Below are 21,615 nucleotides of genomic sequence, written 5' to 3' on the forward strand. Positions count from 1 at the left end.
GATAAGGTCAAAGAGAGAGTGTGCAGTCTTGTAAACTGGGGAGAGGGACCTTGGCCAGGGTGGGAGGACAGTGGGTTTCTGAAACTTTGGGTAGGGGTCTGTCTGTAGGGGGTCTGTCTGAGGCGGTAGGTTGCAGCATGATCCAGGGGTCTCCAAGTTGGGATCAGAAGAAGCGGGGCCATGTTCTGGGTCAGGGGGACACTGGGGCTTATAGCTCAGATTGGGGCTTCGGGGGCTCTGCTGCCTAATTTGGGGTTGATGGGAGGGAGTTTGTGTCCTGTAAGGTGGGGAGGGGTGCTCAGTCATTTTGGACTGTAGCCCACCAGGCTCCTCTGTCCGTGGGAATCTACAGGCAATACTAGAGTGGGTTGCCATCCCCTTCTCCAGGATATCTTCCCGACGCGGGGATGAAACCCGAATCTCCCGCAATGGCAGGCAGATTCTTTACCACTGAGCCACCCAAGGAGTCTGTAAGGGGTAGGGGTCGCTGTCCTGTTAGTTGGGAGTGCTGTGGCCTTGATGGGGGAGTGGACAGTGGGTTTACCAGCCCTGCTGAAAGACCGTGATAGTGGCCGGGCTAGGCCAATTCCTGGGGGTCAGTGGGAGAGGGGGATCGTGTTTCTAGTCAGTAGGGGAAGGGCTCGAGAAGGGGATCAGTGTTCTTTAGTACTGGCTGGTGTCTGGGTAGATTCCTTCTTTTGGGAGATTGGGAGGCTGCAGCGGGGAGCCTCTGGAAGTTTGTGCGGGGGGGTGTCTGAGGGGCGGGGCCTGACGGGCGGGGTTCGAGGCACGTGGTCTGAGGAGTGGGGATGGGCCAGAGGGGGGCGGGATCTGATGGGCGGGGATGGGTCTTAGGGGCCGGAGACCGAGGGGAGGAGTCTGAGGGGCCGGGTCAGGTCTGAGGGGGCGTGCCCAAGGGGCGGGGTCTGATGGGTGGGGTCGGGCCTGAGGGGCGGAGTCTGATGGGGGGTCGGGCCTGAGTCTGAGGGTCCGAGGGGCGGGGTCTGAGGCGGGGGTCGGGCCTGAGGGGCGGAGTCTGAGGGTCGAGGGGCGGGGTCTGATGGGGGGGTCGGGCCTGAGGGGCGGGGTCTGAGGGTCCGAGGGACGGGGTCTGATGGGTGGGTCGGGCCTGAGGGGCGGAGTCTGAGGGTCCGAGGGGCGGGGCGCACCTTGCCGGCGTAGTGGTGGATGACGAAGCCTGCGCTCCAGCTGTTGAAGTGCTCGTGGTTGCCCACGGCCGCCTGCAGCTTCTGCAGCAGCGTCTGGTCGGCGCCGCCGCCGGTGGCGTGCATGGTGGCGCACACGTCGTCCAGGACGCTCATGATGCCTGGGGGGCTCTGTGGGGGCGGGGGTGAGGAGGTGGGGAAGGGCTCAGCCCGGCCCGGCCCCAACCCCTTGCCGCTCCTGGGAGGGAGCGGACGTGATGGGAAGCTCCGATGTGTGGGGATGCTGTGGAAGCTGGCTGGTACAGGATGGGGTGGGGAAGCCCATAAGGGATCCGTGCCTCTATCCTTTCCCCAGATGGAGATGAAGGGGACCTGTCAAATTTGACCCCTCTCTCTCCCGCAGCCTGCCTTGGGGGCGATGTTTGTGGAGTGAATAAGTGACAGGTGAGCAGAGTGAATGGACGTGCTGGCTGATGGGTATGTCTGTGGGGCTCCAGCTACCTAAGGGGGAGTGTGGGTCAGAAGGGTCTATGGGGGTCCAGAGCCTCCAGGGTTCTCCCAGCTTTTCCAAGCCAAGCTCAGGAGCACAGTGATTTCCCAAGCCTCGTTCTGACTGGGGCCCAGCGAGAACCCCTAAATCTGGCTCAGCCCTCACCAGCTTGTTTTCGATGAGGTCACAGACGATTTTGTTGTTGAAGTACTGGATGGGGGTCCAGCGGATACCCTCCTGTACGTACTCCTCCTGGGGGTGGCAAAGGGGGCAGGGATGAGACCGGGCACAAAGATATGAGTGTTTCTAGAATGTTAGCTTCATAAGCATGGGTGGAGGAGGTGTGACAGATGTCCCCCCCATAACTTGTCCCTCCCATCTCATCACTTAGGACTGTCTCCCATAACAAATCTCATTTCCCTGGAGGTCAGACCTTCCCCCTGGGGCCCCAGAATTGAGGCCCAGTTGCCTGAAGTGTGACCTTTTCGTGAACACATCCCATTTGGCTCTTAAAAAAAAAATCCCTTTCAGAGCCTGAAAGGCCAGTGGTTAAGACTCTGTTCTTCCACTGCAGGGGGTATGGGTTCAATCCCAGGTGGGAGTCTAAGATCTGACACGCAGTGTGGTGTAGCCAAAAATAAATAAATAATTAAAAAAAAAAAAATCCCTTTCTCACTTCTTCAGTCATCTCCTGGTATTTTCCCTGAATCCTAGTCTCAGGCTCTGCCTCTGCAGGATGGGTAGAATGAAAACAGCAGGATTTTGTCCATCCCATTCATGGGGGTCTTCTCAGCACTGCAAACAGTGCCTGTTACACAGCACGTGCTGCTCAGTTGTGTCCGACTCTTTGCAACACCATGGACTGTAGCCCACCAGGCTCCTCTGTCCATGGAATTCTCCAGGCAAGAATACTGGAGTGGGTAGTCATGCTCTCCTCCAGGGGCTCTTCCTGACCCAGGGATCGAACCCATGCCTCCTGTATTGGCAGGCAGATTCTTTACTGTCTGAGCCACCAGGAAGCCCATTGAAGGTTTGAACAAAGAGGCAATGCTCCAGCCCTCATCAGAGCTTTAGAGGTAGAAAACCTCTTGAGAAGTGCCCATGTGGGGCTGGGGTGTCCCTGGTTCCTTGGCAACCTTCATGGCCCCACACCTCCTCCCCAGTGACCCCTGGCCCTGGCCAGTTGTCTTCCCCTGCCCACCTGTTCAGCCTTCAGAGTGAGTTCAATAAAGATCTGCTGCAGTTTCTCGTTGACAAAGTTGATGCAGAACTGCTCAAAGCCATTTTTCTGCCAAGGGAGGAAAAGCATGCCTCCTTCAGCGGGTTGATGCTGGAGGTCCCCCTCCCCCAGGGTGGGCATGGGTTGGCCGCAGGGTCATACCTGGAAGATCTCAAAGCCGTAGATGTCAAGCACGCCGATACTGTACTCCTCCTGGGGCTTCTGCATGGCACGGTTGATGGCCTGTGATGCACAGGGACACTAGGTGAGTGGCTACACAGGCCTACCACTGTCTTGAAATGCTCTTGTCCCCTCCCACCAGTGTCTCTCCTGCCTTCTCCATTACTGTGCCTACCCTCACCCCTGTCCATCATTCCTACAAGAAACCAGGTGTTAGGACATTAGGGTTCCTGCCTTGGGAGCTGGCTCTGCCTCTTAACTAACCACTTTGCACCTCTATTTGCTCATCTTTAAAATGGGTTCACAGTAGCATCTCTCTTAGAGGGCTTTTTCTTAAGAATTAAATAAATCGGTGCATGAAGAACAGAACCATAGCTGGCATGTATTAATTGCTATGGAGTGTTGGCTACTACAGTCACAATCCTTTTTTTTTCTTATGACAGGAAAGTGGGATTTATTGGTGGACATGAGTAAAGAGCAGGCTTCCCAGGTGGCGCTAGAATCTGCCTATCAGTGCAAGAGACAGGTTTGATCCCTGTGTTGGGAAGACCTTCTGGAGGAGGAACTGGCAACTCACTCCAGTATTCTTGCCTGGAGAATCCCATGGACAGAGGAACCTGGTGGGCTACAGTCCATAGGGTTGCAAAGAATCAGGCATGGCTGAGGCGACTTAGCATGCCCAAGTAAGGATGGGACAGTGCCCAGGCTCTCATGAGCACAGGGCCCACCATTTGCCCAGGGGGCAGTGATTAGGGCTGTATTTGACCCCACAGCCATCTGGAATGAGCTGCTTTTCTGCCACCATGTTTCCAGATCCATCCACATTAAACTTAGTAAATCCTCGCTTCTAGGAGATATGGATCTTCTGGCAGCCAGGGAACTTGAACTTGGCCCTGTGGAGGGCCTCAAACATATGCTCCTTGGTGCGGATGGACATCATGACTTGGCCAGGGTGGACCCTGGCCACTGGGCCCTGGGGCTTTCCAAAGGCACCTTGCACACCTGTCTGGAGCCTAGACTGGGGGGCAGCATGTCCATCATGAATGTCCCCTGGAAAGGACTGTCTCCAAGACCCCTTAGGCAACAGGCCACCTACATTACCAAGGAGGCTGCTGTTTGCAACCATTGCATGTTTAGTCACTGTTCTTGACCTTGTCACATCCTGTTCTCGTCCACCATCACCTGGTCCATCACTTGGTCCTTCTGACAGCCGCCTTCATGGCTCTCTCTAAGGCACCCACCCCTCTCCATTCCAGCAGCCCCCATCTTGATCCAGGCCTGGACATTTCTGATAGGCCCCCTCCTGCTTGGGCTCCATGCAACAGCCAAACTGAAAGTGAAAGTATTAGTTGCTCAGTTGTGTCCAACTCTTTGTGACCCTCTGGACTGTAGTCCTCCAGGCTTCTCTGTCCATGGGATTCTCTAGGCAAGAATACTGGAGTGCGTTGCCACTCCTTTCTCCAGGGGATCTTTCCTACCCAGGGATCGAACCTGAGTCTCACTCCTTTGCAGGAAGATTCTTTTCTGTCTGAGCTGCCAGGGAAGCCGTCAGATTAGTTTTTAAGGAATACCTAAAGTCTTTAAGATAGACCTTAAATCTCCCATCAAATCACCTCCTGCTCGGTGTGGTACCTCCCACAGCTGGGCATTAGCAAGGTCATGACAGTCAAGATGCTCCCCCTCCCCCTCTTGGCTGGTCCAAGCCCTGGGCCTGCTGCCCCAGAGCCCCTCTCCCCCCACCCCTGTCCCCAGAGCCCCACTTGCTTCTACAAGGAAGTCAAAGAGACGGGAGTAGAGCCCCTTGGCCAGAGCATCCCGTGTGTAGGCTGCCTGCTCCACGTTCAGGGTCACGTCAATGGACTCGCTGCGTCCGCCCCAACGGCTGTCCATCTTGCGGCTGGTCAATTTCTCCTGCAGCCGCCCGCTGTCAATGCCCAGGAGGTAGGCGGGGAAGGCCAGGACTGCCAGGTGGTGGGGTGGAGAGAAAGGGAACAGCCCGTCAGGTTCTTGGGCCTCACACAGGGGCTCCCATCTCTCTCCATTTTTGCCCTTTGACATAGATCTTGTTCGCTTAGGTCCTCAGCCGCCGGGGGCCACAACTGGGAGGAAGCAGTTCACACACACACACACACCCACACGCCTCCACCATACCCTCTGCAGCACCCACACTCACGGTCTGCACTCTCCACCCGGGCATAATTCCCGTCTTCACAGAAGCTGATGTTTCCCAAATGCAAGATGCCCGCCACGAGCTGCAGGACCAGCTCCTGGACATTGGCCGGGATCCCGATGACTTGCATGGCGCTCTGTAAGCACATGGGGCACAGAGCCTCTGGTGCAAAGCCCGACCTCCAGCCGACCCACGGGTTAGGCTTCAGTGGTCACAGCACAGACATGCGGGGCAGGGGGGGCAAGGGTGGGGGGACGGTCCGGACACCTGGACCCCTCTCCTGGCTTTTTTTTTTTTTTGCTGTGTGACCTTAGGCAAGTCCCTGTCCCTCTCCGGGCCTTGGTTTCCCGATTTGTAACACAAGAAGGTTTCTGGGGGCTGAAGTGGCAACAGGTGCTCACCAGAGTCTCACTGAAGTCGCTCCGGTCATCGGTGCCGTCCACCTTGTAGGTGTCTGACTGGTTGAGGTAGTAATAGTAGTCGGGAGTCATGAGCCCGAGGTTCTGCCGCTGCTCCTGAGAGGCCCCTTCCAGCAGCTGCAGGGCAAGTGAAGCTCATTCACGTGGTGGTGGATGGGTGCAGCCCTTGTAACCCCCCAGTCCTCGCCATCACGGGCTCCCAACACCGACCCTCCCGTGGTATCCCACCCTGGGCTCCAGTGGGGCTCCCTCTGCCCCAGCCGCATGGCCACCTTCCTTGCACCTGGTAGTAGATGTGGAAATTCCTCTCGTTTTCATTCTGCATGACCACGCGGGATTTCTCCAGCAGGAAGTTGGAGATCTTGCCCCCATCCGGCTCCCCACCTCGGCTGAACTGGATCTCAAAGTACTTGCCCTGAACCCGAGAAAGCCACATCAGTCCCCGCCCAGAGCCCTAGGGCTACAGGTGAGGAAGGACTGGGGATGGGTCTTATGAGCCTTCTTTCCCAAGTGACCTCAAGTAGCTCTTCTCTCCCCAACTCCCACTTACTGTTCTTCTCACCAGCTCTTTCCCTCCAGCCTTTGCTTAAGCTGGGTCCTGGGCCAGAAATGCCTTTTCCTCCCTCCCTGATGATTCAAGCCCTAACCTGGGACCTCTAGCCCTGTTGCCATTCCCTCCTCCAGGGGATCTTCCCAACCCAAGAGTCGAACGTGGGTCTCCTGCACTGCAGGTGGATTTTTTACCATCTGAACCAAAATTATATAAAATAAGGGGCTTCCCAGGTAGCACCAGTGGTAAAGAATCTGCCTGCCAATGCAGGAGACATAAGTACCTCGGGTTTGACCCCTGGATTGGAAAGATCCCCTGGAGAAGGAAGTGGCAACCCACTCCAGTATTCTTGCCTGGGAAATCCCATGGACAGAGGAGCCTGGCAGGCTACAGTCCATGGGGTCACAAAAAAGTTGGACACCACTGAACACAACAACAGCAATAGGATAGAATAAAATAAAATAGAATTAAATGTTCTTGTGGTTCATTCATGTTTTTCTGTATATTAGTAGTCTGAAAACACAGACTGTGTGATTCTATTTATATGAAATCCTAAAACTGCTGAAACTAATCTATGGTGCCAAAAAAAAAATTAGAGTGACTTCTTCTTGGGTAAGGTAGAAGTAGAGGCTGATTAGAAAGAGACAAGGGGAGACTTTCTGCAGAGATGGTGATATTCTGTATACTGATAGGAGTGTTGGTTGCATGGGTGTATGCAATTGTCTAAATTAATGAATAGTCCCCTTTAGATTTACATATTTTGCTGTATGCAAATTTAACTTTATTTTTAAATTTTTTAAATTTTTTTTGTGCTCTCACTTTTATTGCTGTGAATTATTTACATCTAAAATGTTGAATCATGAAACTGATGGTACAGGAGTGAAAACCACAGCACTTCAAGCTTTCTGTATCATTATCTTTCCTTGTTCCACAGTTCAGGTCTTTGTCTAACAGTTCTGTCTTGGAGTCACACTTTGGAAAGTTGAGGCGGCTGGTTTCTCACACCTTTTGTGTCTGTGAATATAACTTGTGGCAGGAAAATAACATGTGGGTGGACTGTTTGATGCGGTCCACCAGTGGTCCATAATAGCAGTCATTCACGATGCACTGATAGACCTGATTTGCTAGAACTCCATCTGGAATCTGAGAAGGGTCCCGTAGCATACTATTTATAACAGACTTGGAGGGTGGAGCTTCCTCATGCTCTTGTAGAAACCTTTCCAGTATGATCCGAGCCATTAATGAGGGTGCATACTCCACCTCATTGGCTAGCTCCAGGAGCACTGGGGCAGCTCCATTTCCCCCCACTGCATTCAGATACCTCTGGTAATAACTTTCAATCACTTCTGAAGTATGATGTTTGGCATGTTAATATGTTTCTTAATATGTTTCTGGTACTCCTGGGAGAAGATGCTCAGCAGAGTGGCCTGTGATTGACTGGGGAACCTCTGCTTCAGCTTCCTCAGGCTCTGCCTGGTAGGCGGTACAGACACTAGGCACTGGGCTATCTCGTCATACTGGGCTTTGGTCAGTATCATGTTGGGCCAGGGACAGGGAGATGACAAGGGAAAGGAGAAAGGACACCCTTGTCTCGAGCAGTCTTGCTGTTGACAGACGAGGGTGCGTACACAGCAGCACAGCACGGTGTCCCCGACTTCCTGGGCCCCTAACCCCCTGCAACCCTGGGTGCACAAGCCAAGACTTCACCAGGCACCTCCGCGGTGGGAGGCGGGCTCGCAAATTTAACTTTAAAAGAAATGAAAGAGGGCTGCAAATTTATATTGGACTCTGATTAATCATCTGAATGCTCAAGTGTTTGAGGGAAAGGTATGATCGAGGCACATATGATTAAGCAAGAATAGTAAAATATTAATGGTAGAATCTGGGAGATGAGCATACAGGTGTTCACTGCAGTGTTTAGCTTTTCCATGTATATGAAAATTTTTAAAATAAAATGTTGGAGAAAATACTTTAAATATAATTATATTGAAATATATTAGAAAATAAAATATAATTATTATTATACATAATATCTAGGGAAAAAATCTCATTAGTGTCAGAATTCATTAAGCCATTTCCATGTTCAAGCATTTACTGAAATTATTGAAGTCTATGAAAGTGAAAGTGTTAGTCACTCAGTCGTGTCTGACTTTTTGCGACCCCATAGACTGTAGCCACTGGGCTCCTCTGTCCATGGGATTCTCCAGGCAAGAATACTGGAGTGGGTAACCATTCCCTCCTTCAGGGAATCTTCCCGATTCAGGGATCAAACTTGGGTTTCCTGAAGTGCAGCGAGATTCTTTACCATCTAAGCCACCACACCATCCCATTCCAACAGAGGAGACCCACAAGGTTACATTGTTTTTTTTTTTGTCCAAGCCACACATCCAAACAGTGACAGAAAATGATGACAAACCCAAATCCGTTTACCTATTCTGTCTTTCATTAGGCTCAGCATAGCACCTGACACAAAGAAGGACTCCAAGAAGCGTTTGATGAAAGAAAGAATGAATGAGGGAATAAATGGGACCTGAAATGCAAATAGGAACAGACATAGCCTAGTTGCAGCCAGGGGAGGAGTATTCAAGAATGGTACGCGAACATGTCTTGGCCTCCACAGAGCTGCTGATGGGGAACTTTTTTTTTCAGAGGGATCATGAACAGGAAGCCAGTCTCCCATTGAGGAGCAGGTATTTCCCATACTCTGGAGCGTATAGGTAAAGGAAAGAGACAGAGACAAACAGTATAGAGGCCACAAGACTCACAAAGCGACTGGAGTTATTGTTGCGCACTGTCTTGGCATTGCCAAAGGCTTCCAGCAGTGGGTTTGATTGAAGGATGATATCTTTCACGTGCTGGGGAAAGAGGCAGGTGGGGGTGGGAAGAGGTCAGACTGAGGTGGGGTGTGGGAGTTTGGAGGTGAGGGGATGAAATTCCGTGTGGGGAGACTCAGCCTCTCTTCCTGTTTTGCCTTACCTGGACCTTCTCGCCTCCACCCGACACCTTGGAGATGTAGCCCATGATATATTTGGCTGCCACTGTCTTCCCAGCTCCACTCTCTCCACTGAGGATGGGGGAGAGAAAGGATGATGAATGACCAGGGGTGGAGGAAGTGCCCTTTCTAGCTGGGGCTCTGATCGTTTATTCACTGACGCCTATTGGGTGCCAGGCAATAGCCCAGGGGATACCATAGCCAACAAGACGGATCTAAAACTCTATCCTCCTGACACTTAGATGGAACAGGTGGGCAATAACAGAATGAATGCCTAAAATGCTTCATGGATCAGACGGTGAGAAGCTAAGTAGAGTGGGGATGGGGGTGGAGAGGGACAGCGAGGCTCTGTTTGGATCAAGAGTTCCAATTAAACCTCCCTGGGGTGGTGATGCTGTTTGGGGGGCTTTGGGGAGGAGGGTCTGGGGTTCCCAGTCTGTACCTGATGATGACACACTGGTTCTCACAGTCTATAAGCATGTTCCGGTACATATTGTCGGTGAGGGCGTAGATGTGTGGGGGATTCTCATACTGGGCCTGGTGGGAGAGATCAGGGCTCAGCCTAGGGCTAAGGTCAGGGGGAAGCCTTGGGGCTGTGGCTCCCACCCAGTCCCCGCCTCACCGCGCCCTGGTAGAGGTCGATCTCACGGTCTGTGAAGTAGGGCATCTGCTTGAAGGGGTTTACGGAGATGAGCACGGAGCCAATGTAGGTCTGGGGTGGAGGTGGTTAAGGGCCATGCAGCGTCCTGGCAAGCTGTGTCCCTCAAGGGGCCCTGTCCCCTCCTCCTGCTCCCTTGGGGCCTCCCCATGACTTGGAGGAAGAGATGGAGATACTCCAGGTGTCTTAGGAAAAAACTGAGCTGGATCCAGAAAGAGGGGAACAGCGGGTGCTGTGCCTGAGTTACCCCAGAGCAGAGGGAGCAGTGAGAACCGCGGCCACTCCCAACGGGAGCCCCCCTGCCACTCCGCTATACCCGGGTCCTAACGCCCCGCGCTCTTGCTGCCCACCCCCACTCTTCCTGTGGTCAGGTAGGCGTGTCCCTTCCGGCCTACAGCCTCTCTTTCATCTTCCCCTGCCCGCATCCACCCACCATCCCTCCATCCACTGGTCAGACATCCTCCTGTCCCTGAGTCCTGCATCTGCCCACCCCGCCCACGGCCCAGGGTACAAAGATGTAGTCATCCATGAAGCGCTTGCGGAGGTTGCCCACGATGGCGTCCTCAGTGATCTGGGGTAGAAGCACCATGTCGTCCACGCCGCTCTGCTTCACATTGTGGCTCTGCCAGTGGAAGCGCTCCTTGCTACCCTGGGGGTGGGGGAGGTGGGAGACGGTGAGCCCCTGCAGGGGGCGTGGCGGGGGCTGGTGCCTCAGCACTCCTCCCCTTCCCACCTGGCTCACCTGCATCATCAGCTTCTGATGCTGTCCCCTTGCCCACCTGCCACCTCCCTCCCTCCTTCCCCATCTCAGGGACTACAGGAGAGGGAGACAAGGTCTAGTCCCAAAAGAGGAGGACAGACAGAATGACAGCTTGGATATGTCTCTCAGTCCTCTCTCTTTGGGTACCAGCATCCCTCCACTTTGTATCCCCTTGCCATGGAGCAGAGGGTGATGCCTGGCCCAGTGGGGCAGAGTGTGCTTGGGGATCTGGCAACTGTGGGAGGGGAGGAGGGCATCAGGGAAGGCTTGATGGGGGAGCTCACCCACCCTCTCTCTCACATCCCCAGCCCATCTCTCCCTCCCTTGGCCCAGGCTGAGTTCCTGACTTTTCCCTGGCATTTGACCCAAGACGCTTGCTCCTTGGAAGAAAAGGTATGACGAACAGTGTATTAAAAAGCAGAGACATCACTTTGCTGGCAAATTTCCGTATAGTCAAAAGCTGTGGTTTTTCCAATAGTCATGTATGGATGTGAGAATTGGACCATAAAGAAGGGTGAGTCCTGAAGAGTTGATGCTTTCGAACTGTGCTGCTGGAGAAGACTCTTGAGAATCCTTTGGACAGCAAGGAGATCAAACTAGTCAATCCTAAAGGATATCAACCCTGAATATTCATTGGAAGGACTGATGCTGAAACTGAAGCTTCAACACTTTGGCCACCTGATGTGAAGAGCTGACTCATTGGAAAAGACTCTGATCTAAGAAAGATTGAAAGCAAAAGGAGAAGGGGGCGGCAGAGGATGAGATGGTTGGATGGCATCACCGACTCAACAGACATGAGTTTGAACAAACTCTGGGGGATAGTGAAGGACAGGAAAGCCTGGTGAGCTGCAGTCCATGGGGTCACAAAGAAATCAGACATGACTGAATGACTGAACAACAATGTTTCCACCTCAAGGTGACCTTCTTCCCCCCACTTGCTTCCTCCTACCTTGGGGTCCTCCTAGCCCGTCGCCCTGAGATTCTCTCAGTCACCATGTGTCTGTGATCTCTGCCTCAGTGCCCTGCTGTGACCTTGGTCCTCAGCTCCCCCAGGCTTCCCACCACCCCTGCCATGGTCTCCATCCTTAGAGAGTCAGTTCCGGCACATTCCAAGCTCCCACTTTCCCTTTTAATTTTCTCCCTCAGCTTTTCATCAGCTGACACCTTTCTTCGGTCTCAAGGCAAGGAGGAGACTCAGACACAAGTTCCCCATTTAAACTCCTTCTCCAGGAAGCCTGCCAGGAATGCTCTCTCCTCTTAGACCAGCTGAGGTCATCCAGCACCTTAAACACTTCAGCACACTGGCTCTCTCAGGCACTCTCTGCCTCTGTTCAATATACCCTGTCACAGAGGGATCGGGCACAGAGTGGTGGAGCTCTCCTAGCTGGTAACTCATGCTCAGACAAGGTCTCTCTCCTGAAGGAATCCCCACACCCACCAGACCTGGAGCCCCTGGAGGGCAGGGATTTGGACTAAGTCCTTTCTCAGCCCCCGCAGGGAGGACCTGGCAAGGGACAAGGGCAAAGAAAGAAACCCAGCTTCAGAGGAAGCCCCCAAGAACAAAGATGCATATGTGATAAGACGCTTCAGTCACGTCCGACTCTTTGCAACTCTATGGACTGTAGCTCACCAGGTCCTCTGTCTATGGGATTCTCCAGACAAGAATATTCAAGTGGGTTCCCAAGCCCTCCTCCAGGGGATCACCCTGACCCAGGGATCGAACCTGCAGCCCCTATGTCCCCTGTATTGGCAGGCAGGTTCTTTACCACTAGCACCACTTGGGAAACTCAAGAGCAAAGATACTGGGAACCAAAGTCAGGTCTTCAAAGATGACCAGGACTTGCCAGGGGAGTGGAGATCGTGTGCTGGGCCCATCTGGGAGGGGATTCAGGCGGAGATCAAGCGGGAGGGTCAGTGTGGGCAACTCCAGGGCAGAGGTAGATGAGAATCCAGTCTCTCCCCAGTGCTCCCCAGGGGGAACTGGGGAGCCATAGAAGGTTCCTGAGCAGGGGAGGTGCTAGCTCAGATTCTGGTCATGCTGACAGTCTCTGAGGTGGGGGGGTGGGGCAGGGATTCATGGAAGAATATCCAGAGACATTAAATCAGCCCAGTTTTGGGTGTGGGTTAGATCTGGGTTCTGATCCTGTGTGACCTAACATTGCTCTGAGCCTCAATGACTTCATCTGTAAAATGGGAGGAGCAGCCTTACTTCCCAGGGTTGAAAAGAGAGATTAACTGCTTTGGGGGAACAAAGTGGGGAAGGGGAAGGGTTCCCGGAAGAGGGACACTTGACAGAATTAACATTCACCGAGCATCTATGACACGCCCGATGCTGGAGGCAGGTGTTGCTAATTTTTTGTTTTTAAACTTATTTTGCATTGGGGTATAGCTGATTAACAAACAATGTTGTGATAGTTTCAGGTGAGCAGTGAAGGGACTCAGCCCTGCAAGATGTCACCCATACTGTTGGCAATCGTCTAGCTCAGTGCCGTAAAGTCTGGGAAGGAGATTGGGGCCTGAGAGGGATTTGACCCTTGACTAAGGATGCAGCTAACCTGGTTCCAAGGACGTGGGGTTCAAATCCCGGGTCATCTGACAGCAAAGGCCAGGTTTTTGCATCTACATTCGTGAGTGGCTGGGCTCCAGGGGGCTTTGGGGATGGTGTGTGAAAGCTGAGAAGGGTTTTGATCAAGTACAGAGAGAAAAGGTTCAGCAGACAGAGTGAACTGCCAGGGCAAGTACAGAGGTGTGACTGAAGCAGGAAGAGAAAGCAGAGGAGGGAGTGTTTCGGGGAGGGTAGGGGGGAGGAAGGGGCAGGGCTGGAGCCCCTGAGACTGCTTCTAGCCTGATTATTGAGAGTGAATTTTTCTTTCTTTTTTAAAAAAGAACATGGAGAAGGGCATGGCAACCCACTCCAGTATTCTTGCCTTGAGAATCCCATGGGCAGAGGAGCCTGATGGGTTACAGTCCACGGGGTCGCAACGAGTTGGATGTGACTGAAGCAACTTAGCACACACATGTAGTAAATAAAAAGATACATATGGAGTGCCTGCTTTGGCAGCACATATACTAAAATTGGAGCGATACAGAGAAGATTAGCTATGGCCCTTGTGCAAGGATGACACGCAAATTCGTGAAGCAGTCCATATTTTTAAGTTAGAAAGAAAAACACCAATACAGTATACTAACGCACACATATGGAATCAGAAAGATGGTAATGATGACCCTATATGCGAGACAGCAGAAGAGACACAAATGTAAAGAACAGTCTTTCAGACTCTGTGGGAGAAGGCAAGGGTGGGATGATTTGAGAGAATAGCACTGAAACATGTATATTATCATATGTGAAACAGATCGCCAGTCCGGGTTTGATGCATGAGACAGGGTGCTCAGGGCTGGTGCACTGGGATGACCCTGAGGGATGGGATGGGGAGGGAGGTGGGAGGGAGGGTCAGGATGGGGAACACATGTACACCCATGGCTGATTCATGCCAATGTATGGCAAAAACCACTACAATATTGTAAAGTAATTAGCTTCCAAATAAAATAAATTAATTAAAAAAAATAAAAAATAAATAAAAAAGAACACTATTTTATTATCCTTACTGTTATTTAGTTTATTTATTGGCTGTGCCATGCAGATCTGCGACTTCAGTTCCCTGACTAGGGATTTAACCCATGCCCCCTGCATTGGAAGTGCAGTCCTAACCACTGGATCACCAGGGAAGTCCCAAGTGTGAATTTTTCCAATGGCAATTATGACCCCATCTCTCTGTTGGCGGCTTCCCATCACTGCCGTCCCCATGCAGCCACTCCACAGAGATTTCTTGAGCACCTAGTCTGTGCCAGTAACCTAGGACTTTAGGAAGAACTCTTTCAGTTCCTCACTCCCTTGCCTCTAAGTCTTTGCAGATGTTGAGCCCTCTGCCCAGAACATCCTTCCTGCCTGGTTAACAATGCCAGTCTAGGGACTTTCCTACTGGTCCAGTGGTTAATAACCCACCAACCAATGTGGGGGACACAGGTTCAATCCCTGGCCTGGGAAGATCCCACAGGCTGCAGAGCAACTCAGCCTGTGCGCCACAACTCCTGAGTCTGCTTGCTGCGACTCCTGAAGCCTGTGTGCCTAGAGCCTGTGCTCTGCAACAAGAGAAGCCACCACAATGAGAAGGCCTTGTACCTCAACTGGTGAGTAGCCCCCGCTCGTGGCAACTAGAGAAAGCATACATGCAGCAGCAAGGACTCAGTGCAGCCAAAAAAAAAAAAAAAGAAAAGCCAATCTTTGCCTTAAGACGCGGCTCAGGTGACACCTCCTCCAAGAAGACCTCCCTGATTCCAGGCCAGGTCAAGTGCTCCCTCTAGATCTGCCAACTCTCTGGGCATCCCTTTCCATAACCCCATCCCCGATCTAGATGTTGTGAGTGCTATCTGGGGTTATACTGCTCCTCAGGGTGCTTTAAGAATTGTGGGAGGACTAAGGACTATTCTTAACTAAGCGGTTAAGAATCCGCTTGCCAATGCAGGGGACACAGGTTTGATCCCTGATCTGGGAACTAAGATCCCACTTGCGGTGGGGCAACTAAGCTCGCTCTACAGCTACTAAAGTCTGCATACCCTAGAGTCTGTGCTCTGCAACAAGAGAAGCGGCCACAATGGGAATCCTGTGCACCTCAGCGAAGATTAGCCCCTGCTCACTGCAACTAGAGAAAGCCCACAAGCAGCAACAAAGACCCAGCGTAGCCATAAATAGGTAGCGTAATTAATTTAAGAAAAAGAAAGAAGCATCCAGTGTTTAGAAGCTTACGTTGCTCGTGAGGTTAATGTGTCCTACTTGGGGTGGTGGGGGGTGGGGCTGTCTCGCTGGCTGGGACACACCTGTGTTGAGGTGTTAGCACCTGGCCACTCTGGTGAGAGTTCTTGGGCCACTGGCCTGAGCACTTTCATCTTTCCATGCACATTTTATCCTAAATGACTCTCTCCTGGCCTTGCAGGGGACCACATTCAATGTTTCTGAAAGATGGAAGTTAGTGTGATTTGTTGCATGTGAATTTCATTTCAGTGTTTCAAGGGGGCCTGCTGAGATGTTTGGTACAAGAAGCAGGTGCTGGGTGTGATGGGCTTCCCAGGTGGCTCAGTGGTAAAGAATCCGCCTGCCGATACAGGAGACGTGGGTTCTCTCCCTGGGTTGGGAAGATCCCCTGGAGAAGGAGATGGCAACTCACTCCAGTATTCTTGCTTGGAAAACCCCATGGACAGAGGAGCCTGGTGGGCTACAGTCCATGGGGTCACAAAGAGACGGACAAGGCAGCGACTGAGCAACAGCAACTGGGTGTGATGCTCTGAGAACCCTGGGATACAGCAGGAAGGGTAGGTGGGGGAGGACAAGGTTTCGGAAACAGCAGCGTGGAGGGGTTAGCAAGCATCCCACAGCAGAGGCTGAGTTTGGAGGCAGCCAGGACCTGGGATGGCCAGTTGGGAGAAGCAGGGAGCTATCGACTGGACCCCCAGCTGCTAAAGAACTTCACGCTCACTGGAGGCTCAGAGGGTCCCCCCATGGACACCTCAGGGTCAGGAGTCAACTTGGGAGGTCAGGAGGTATAGACAGGGAGAGAGGACTGCTTTTGGACAGTCTGGCCAAGAACGGGAAGAGGGAAAGAGGCTTTGTGGGAAAGGAGGGGTCAGGGGAGTGTATTTTCTGTTTTTAAAATAAGGAGACCAGCTAGTGTGTTGGTGAGAAAAGCAAAATTTTAAATGAAATTTTAAATACAGGGGATGAAGTGGTGTCATTCAGGGACCTGGTGGGGCTGCAGTTTTCCTGAGTCGGGGTGGGGAGTTTGGGTGGGTGAACTGGAAGTGGATTCTCTCTCTGAAGACCTCAAAGGGTGAGGCGTGGGTGGTAACTATGGTAACCGGGAACAACAATACGTAACAAAAGTTCACACCCCACTGGCACTTATTTTGTGCCAGACACTGGTCTAAGCTTTTTCCGTGAATTATCTCATCGCATCCTCTGGGCACACGCCTGGGTCAGTACTCTGATTAGGTCCATCTTGCGAAAGAGAAAACTATGGCCCGGAGAGAGAGGTTAAGTGTCCTCCCTAAGGTCACACAGCTGAAAGGGAAGCCGGGTCTGTGTTGGGAATGGCCAGGGTTGGTGCTATATAGGTCAGATGAGGATGGGGAGGAGACATGTATGGTCCTGTCCAGGGTTTCCTTTTTGGGGTCATCCTGATCTCCATACTCTTGGGACCCCCCTTGGGCTCAGCTGAGACTACAGGCCACTTCCTTTCTCTGAGGTCAGAGGCCCTGAGGCCGGCTGTGTCTGGCTGGCTCTCCTGGCCCCTAGAACTTGGTTCCTCTTCCTGTCCCTCCCTCCTTTCCCCACCCAGTGGAGTGGGCCTCTGCCTCTAGCAGCCCCTCCTTCTGTGTCCAGCCCCAGGAAGCTGGGACCCCCGGATCCAGCCGAGTTCTACACCATCACACAAAAAACCCATGGGTTGTTTGTGACGGAGAGAGAGGTTTTGCTCAAGGGGGTACAGTGTGAGGGAGGAGAGTTGAGAATTTTGGCAAGGGATGAACTGGGTGTGAGGCCTGGCTTGACACTTGGCTATGGGACTCCAGGAAGGCCACTTCACATCTCCAAGCCTCAGTTGCCCCATCTGTAGAACGGGTGCCATAATAAATCTCCTCCGTGGGCTTGCTGGGGAAAATAAACAAGCCAGTGCTGAGAAAAGATCCACTGGGTTGCCTCAGGAAATGGTAGCCAGTGTCCCCAAGAGCATTTAGTGAAAGTGGTCAGTGTTTGATAATATAGAGGAGCTGGTCAACATAGCCTTGTTGAATGAATAAATGAATGAAGTGTCATTTCGATAAGACTACCTCCTACCCTGTGCCATTGGTATCCATCTCTTTGTGTCCCCCAAGTCTCCGAGGGTCAAGTTGAAGCTGTTTGTTCCTCCCTTGGGGGTGAGGGTGTAACAGAGAGCTGTGGTCACAGTTGACCACAAGTCAGATATGACTCAACAGGCTGGAGTTCTTGTGAAAGATAGTCAGGGGCGTGAGGTGACTGGGACGGAAAAGAGAACATATTTTCTAACTTCAGCTCTTTAGAGAGGCTCCCCCCTTACAGCAGAGGGGGCATGGGGTTGCAGCTTCCCTGGTGCCAAAGAAGGGAGAACCAAGGGTTGGGGAATTGGAGCCCTGTAGTGAAAACACTTTCTGAACTCCTACTATGCATGGAGGTCTGTGGGGACCAGGACTAGACTCTGCTCTTGAGTAGCTCAGAAACGAGTTGTGCAGGGGAGACAGTGATCCCAATCAGACTGCACGAAGAAGAACTGAGGCAATCAGAGAGGGCTTCCTGTAGGAGGCTGAGGCAATCAGAGCAGGCTTCCTGTAGGAGACAGACCTTGAAATGTGAATGTTTCAGAATGTTGTCAGTGGTGGCAGCAGGAGCAATGGGCCAGAAGGCCTTGGGTGCATGTGGGACACCAGGATTCTAGTTGCTTGAATTAAAAGCTAGGCTATAGGAGTCAGCCCACACCTTCAGGTGGCCTCTCACCTGGACGGAGGAGGAAGAGGTTGTCGATCAAGGTGGCTGTACAAAGTGTGACCTTGGGGATCACTGGTTGAAATCCTCTACTATCTTGGGGTTTCTGGCCACTTGCCGAATCTCCCTGCCTCTGTTTTCTCATTGGGCAAATGGGAATATTGAGGACTATGGGCCTCATGGGCAGCTGTGCAGATTCAACGAGGCGAAGCTTGTCAAGAGGAAACACTAGCCTCTCTCCCCATCGCCAGTGGCAGCAGCAGCAGCAACCTTAAGCTGGCCAATCCCACAGGCTCGGGACACAAGGCCAGGAGGAGAAGGGCTGGAGGAGCGAGCTTTTGCAATCTGCACCAACTGCTCTGGCCTCCCTGCTCCTGGGTGGTGATGAGCAGAGCCTCAGACTGGAGAGAACAACGAAGCAGCCACTTCCTTCCTCGCCGGGGTCCTGCGTGCTGTGGTTGCCAGCTGGTGGTGAGGTGAAGCTGCTGTGGCAGGGGCTTGCAGGAGCCGCCCTCAGCCCCTGGCCCCACCCTGGCCCCCTGTTGTGCCCTTGGCACCTGGGTCCTGCTCTGTGGGGCTCTGGGGACACACCCTGTATCTCTACCCTATGCAACCAACATTCTCACCTCCAACGGCTCTCAGGTCTCCCCCTCCCTTGGGAGGGGTGTCTCAGGCTTCTTTGGCCCTAACCAGAGGCCATTCTCCAACATCTGGGGGTCCTTGTCCTCCTAGCATCTTTTTCCTTCACTCTCTCTTGGCCTCCAGCCTTTTCTGTCCATCCCCGTGACTGCCGCCCCTGGCTCAAGCAGCCACATTACTGGTCTCTCGGCTTCACGTCTATACTTTCAAAACAACCACCATTACTCTCATGTCACCACCATTATCAACTGAGGACAACCAATTGCTGCCTTTACCTGCCCCTGAGCCGAAGTCGAACAGAAACTGCTGATAACCTTAATGCCAGCTAACATCAAACAGAAGAACGAAGGATTCCACTACCCATTTCCTTACCATCACTCACCACCATCAGCAATCATTACCACCGGCACCAACAACCCATAATAACCAATCACCATCGACAGTAACAACCACAATCACAATAGTAGCCGTCAACAACCACATGTAACCTACCACCATTGAAGCGGCGGTCAGTTGTTCTCTAGTCACTAAATCGTAACTAGCAGTCACAGACTCTTCTGCGACGCTGTGGACTGTAGCCTGCCAGGCTTCTCTGTAAAAGGGATTTTCCAGGCAAGAATACTGGAATGGGTTGCTAGTTCCTTCTCCAGGGGATCTCCCTGACCCAGGGATCGAACACAGTGTCCTGTGTTGGCAAACAGATTCTTTAGCACTGAGCCACCTAGGAAGTTCAGCATTCAGTCATACCCCTTTCCAGACCAACAGTGCATCACCACCAGTCCCAAGACAGTCACCCAAATCATCAATGAATGACCAAGAGCAAATGAACATCACTGTCACCACCCAACTTCAAACGATGACCAACTGCCATTATTCTAGAGATCAACCCTCCAGAGGAAAACAAGCAACCGCCAGCCACCAATATTCAACACTAGCTGGCACTAAAAGCAGCCATCCCTGCCACCACCACACCACCGACATGGGACAGCAGACAGCAACCACTGTCATGAACAATGACGTCAACAACCCAACTCTTCCACAGGAACCAAGAACGAAGCCACATCCATCCATCACCATGGCTAACTCCCATCATGAATATGCATCACCCACAATGGCTGCTGCTGCGTATGGAGCATATTATGTGCTCTGTGAAGCGCTTGACAAACATCATTTCACTGACTCTTTCAACACTCTTTCTGGCATCCAGCACCCCTAGACAGAGGTATTAACCTCATGGATAAATTACACTCTTTTTTTTTTTTTTTTTTAATTTGTGATCCTCTTGGGTGAGTTTCTCCCTTCCCAGACCTGGTTGGCCAAGCAAATCATTGACTCAGCATTTCACACGGTTTCCTTGGGAGGGGTTGCTTTTCTCTCAAGTAGCAAATTATTTCCTGTGTTTCTTTGATCAAGGAGTCTTCCTGGCCCCGCTCAGTCTTGGAAGGGCTTCCATCTCAAGCCCAGAGCTCTAGCTGATGGTTTGCTTGTGGGTTAACCAGAGGGGTCCGTGGCCCGTGATGCCCCATTTATCACTGGCTTTCTGAAATAGGGTGATCTCGCAATCCCTGCCTCCACATTGCAGCAACTGCCAGGAACCCTGCAGTTGTCACTCTTAGCCCTGTGACTGTCCCCAGCCACACGCCCTAATGGACAGGTTGACAAAAAATGAAAGCTGAAGTGGCTTGCAGAACCATGGAACTTTGGCTGCGGGGGACAGAGGTGTGACATTTATAGCCAGCCAAGTCTCCTCTTCATGCGTGTGACATGATGCTACTGGATCTAGACCGAGGACCATGACTGTCTCTACAACCTTATCACCACAGTCATCATCAGACCTCAGTCTCACCAGGCGGTGATGCTTCTGGGTGCAGTGTTTTTTTCCCTGCCACCCTCCAGCAGGAGCATGGTGGTATGGACAGGTTTCATCTCACCCACTCCCGCTTCTGTGATGACTACGCCAAACCACCCTGGCACCCACACTGGGACGCCGGCATGCCACCGTCATGGCAACCCACCACCCACTTGACCCAGCTTTCTCTCCCAACTGTGGTGGGCTCAGAGAGGCTGGATCCCAAGACCCTCTGAAGGTTCCCCCAGACACCTTCCACATCCTGAGAGACTTCCAAATATGACATGCGTGGGAACTGAGGCCTGCAGAGGGGGAAGTGACTGGCCCAAGGCCACACAGGGAGATGAGGCACCAAACTCGGCTGGGAACTGGGTTCCCCACACCCCAGGAAAGGGGTTTGTCCCTGCACCTGCAGGCACTGTGTGAGCCTTCAAAACCATCTTCTGTCCTCCGGTTACTGCTCCGTCCTTGGTGCCCCATCCCCACCCTGGCATCTTGTCCACCATCCAGTGGGAGCTTGGTGCCCGGTGTGGGATGCTTGGAGCACCTGAGTTGTACGGCAGAATCCCAGAGGGTCTGCTGTGCCCATTCCCATGGTCCCACTTTCTGGTGGCGGCCTCTAGACACTTCCATCTGACTGGTGCCCCCGACTGCGGCACTTCAGGGCCCACCCTGAATGACTTACCATGGTGGGGGCTGGTGTCTGGGTCCCTGGGGAGGTGCCTGGAGGGGTCGTGGGAGGGGTACAGGCTCAGGAGGCTCCTGGGGGCAGCTCGGGCATGGCCCTGCTCCTGCTCCTCCGGCAGACTCCCGGCCCTAGTTCCTCTTACAACAGCCCCCTTCTCACTTCCTTTGGCGGGAGGGGCCCGCGGCTACCGGGGAGGGAAGCTGAGCCTGGGGGCGGGGAGAGCGCCCAGACGGGGCCCGAGGGAGCTGCGGGTCTGGGGCCCGCAGCCTGAAGGGAGAGGTTAAGG

At 52.7% G+C, this 21,615-nt stretch overlaps 1 protein-coding gene, 1 non-coding gene and 2 pseudogenes across 2 annotated transcripts in view; 1 reads left to right on the plus strand and 3 right to left on the minus strand.

Moving 5' to 3' along the window:
• The window catches only part of MYO1F (myosin IF), a 39,926-nt gene extending 18,321 nt beyond the window's left edge, over window positions 1-21,605 (minus strand). The window contains exons 1-14 of the mRNA XM_043911740.1: window positions 21,327-21,605; window positions 10,356-10,493; window positions 9,809-9,898; window positions 9,629-9,723; window positions 9,171-9,258; window positions 8,960-9,049; window positions 5,928-6,059; window positions 5,627-5,761; window positions 5,229-5,361; window positions 4,820-5,016; window positions 3,038-3,118; window positions 2,858-2,944; window positions 1,822-1,908; window positions 1,170-1,337 (exon numbers count right to left, since the gene is read on the minus strand). Coding sequence (XP_043767675.1) covers window positions 1,170-1,337; window positions 1,822-1,908; window positions 2,858-2,944; window positions 3,038-3,118; window positions 4,820-5,016; window positions 5,229-5,361; window positions 5,627-5,761; window positions 5,928-6,059; window positions 8,960-9,049; window positions 9,171-9,258; window positions 9,629-9,723; window positions 9,809-9,898; window positions 10,356-10,493; window positions 21,327-21,329 — 1,524 coding nt within the window. The 5' untranslated portion in view covers window positions 21,330-21,605. The remainder of the gene's footprint in view (window positions 1-1,169; window positions 1,338-1,821; window positions 1,909-2,857; window positions 2,945-3,037; window positions 3,119-4,819; window positions 5,017-5,228; window positions 5,362-5,626; window positions 5,762-5,927; window positions 6,060-8,959; window positions 9,050-9,170; window positions 9,259-9,628; window positions 9,724-9,808; window positions 9,899-10,355; window positions 10,494-21,326) is intronic.
• On the minus strand, window positions 4,114-4,201 carry LOC122701155 (annotated as a pseudogene).
• On the minus strand, window positions 6,600-7,885 carry LOC122699599 (annotated as a pseudogene).
• LOC122701111 lies at window positions 13,650-13,757 on the plus strand. Its single transcript, XR_006342959.1, has one exon. It is a non-coding gene; the product is annotated as a U6 spliceosomal RNA (small nuclear RNA).
• Window positions 21,606-21,615: the final 10 nt, after the last annotated feature.

The sequence above is a fragment of the Cervus elaphus genome, chromosome 9 (genome assembly GCF_910594005.1).
Source record: "Cervus elaphus chromosome 9, mCerEla1.1, whole genome shotgun sequence".
NCBI classification, from domain to species: Eukaryota; Metazoa; Chordata; class Mammalia; order Artiodactyla; family Cervidae; genus Cervus; species Cervus elaphus.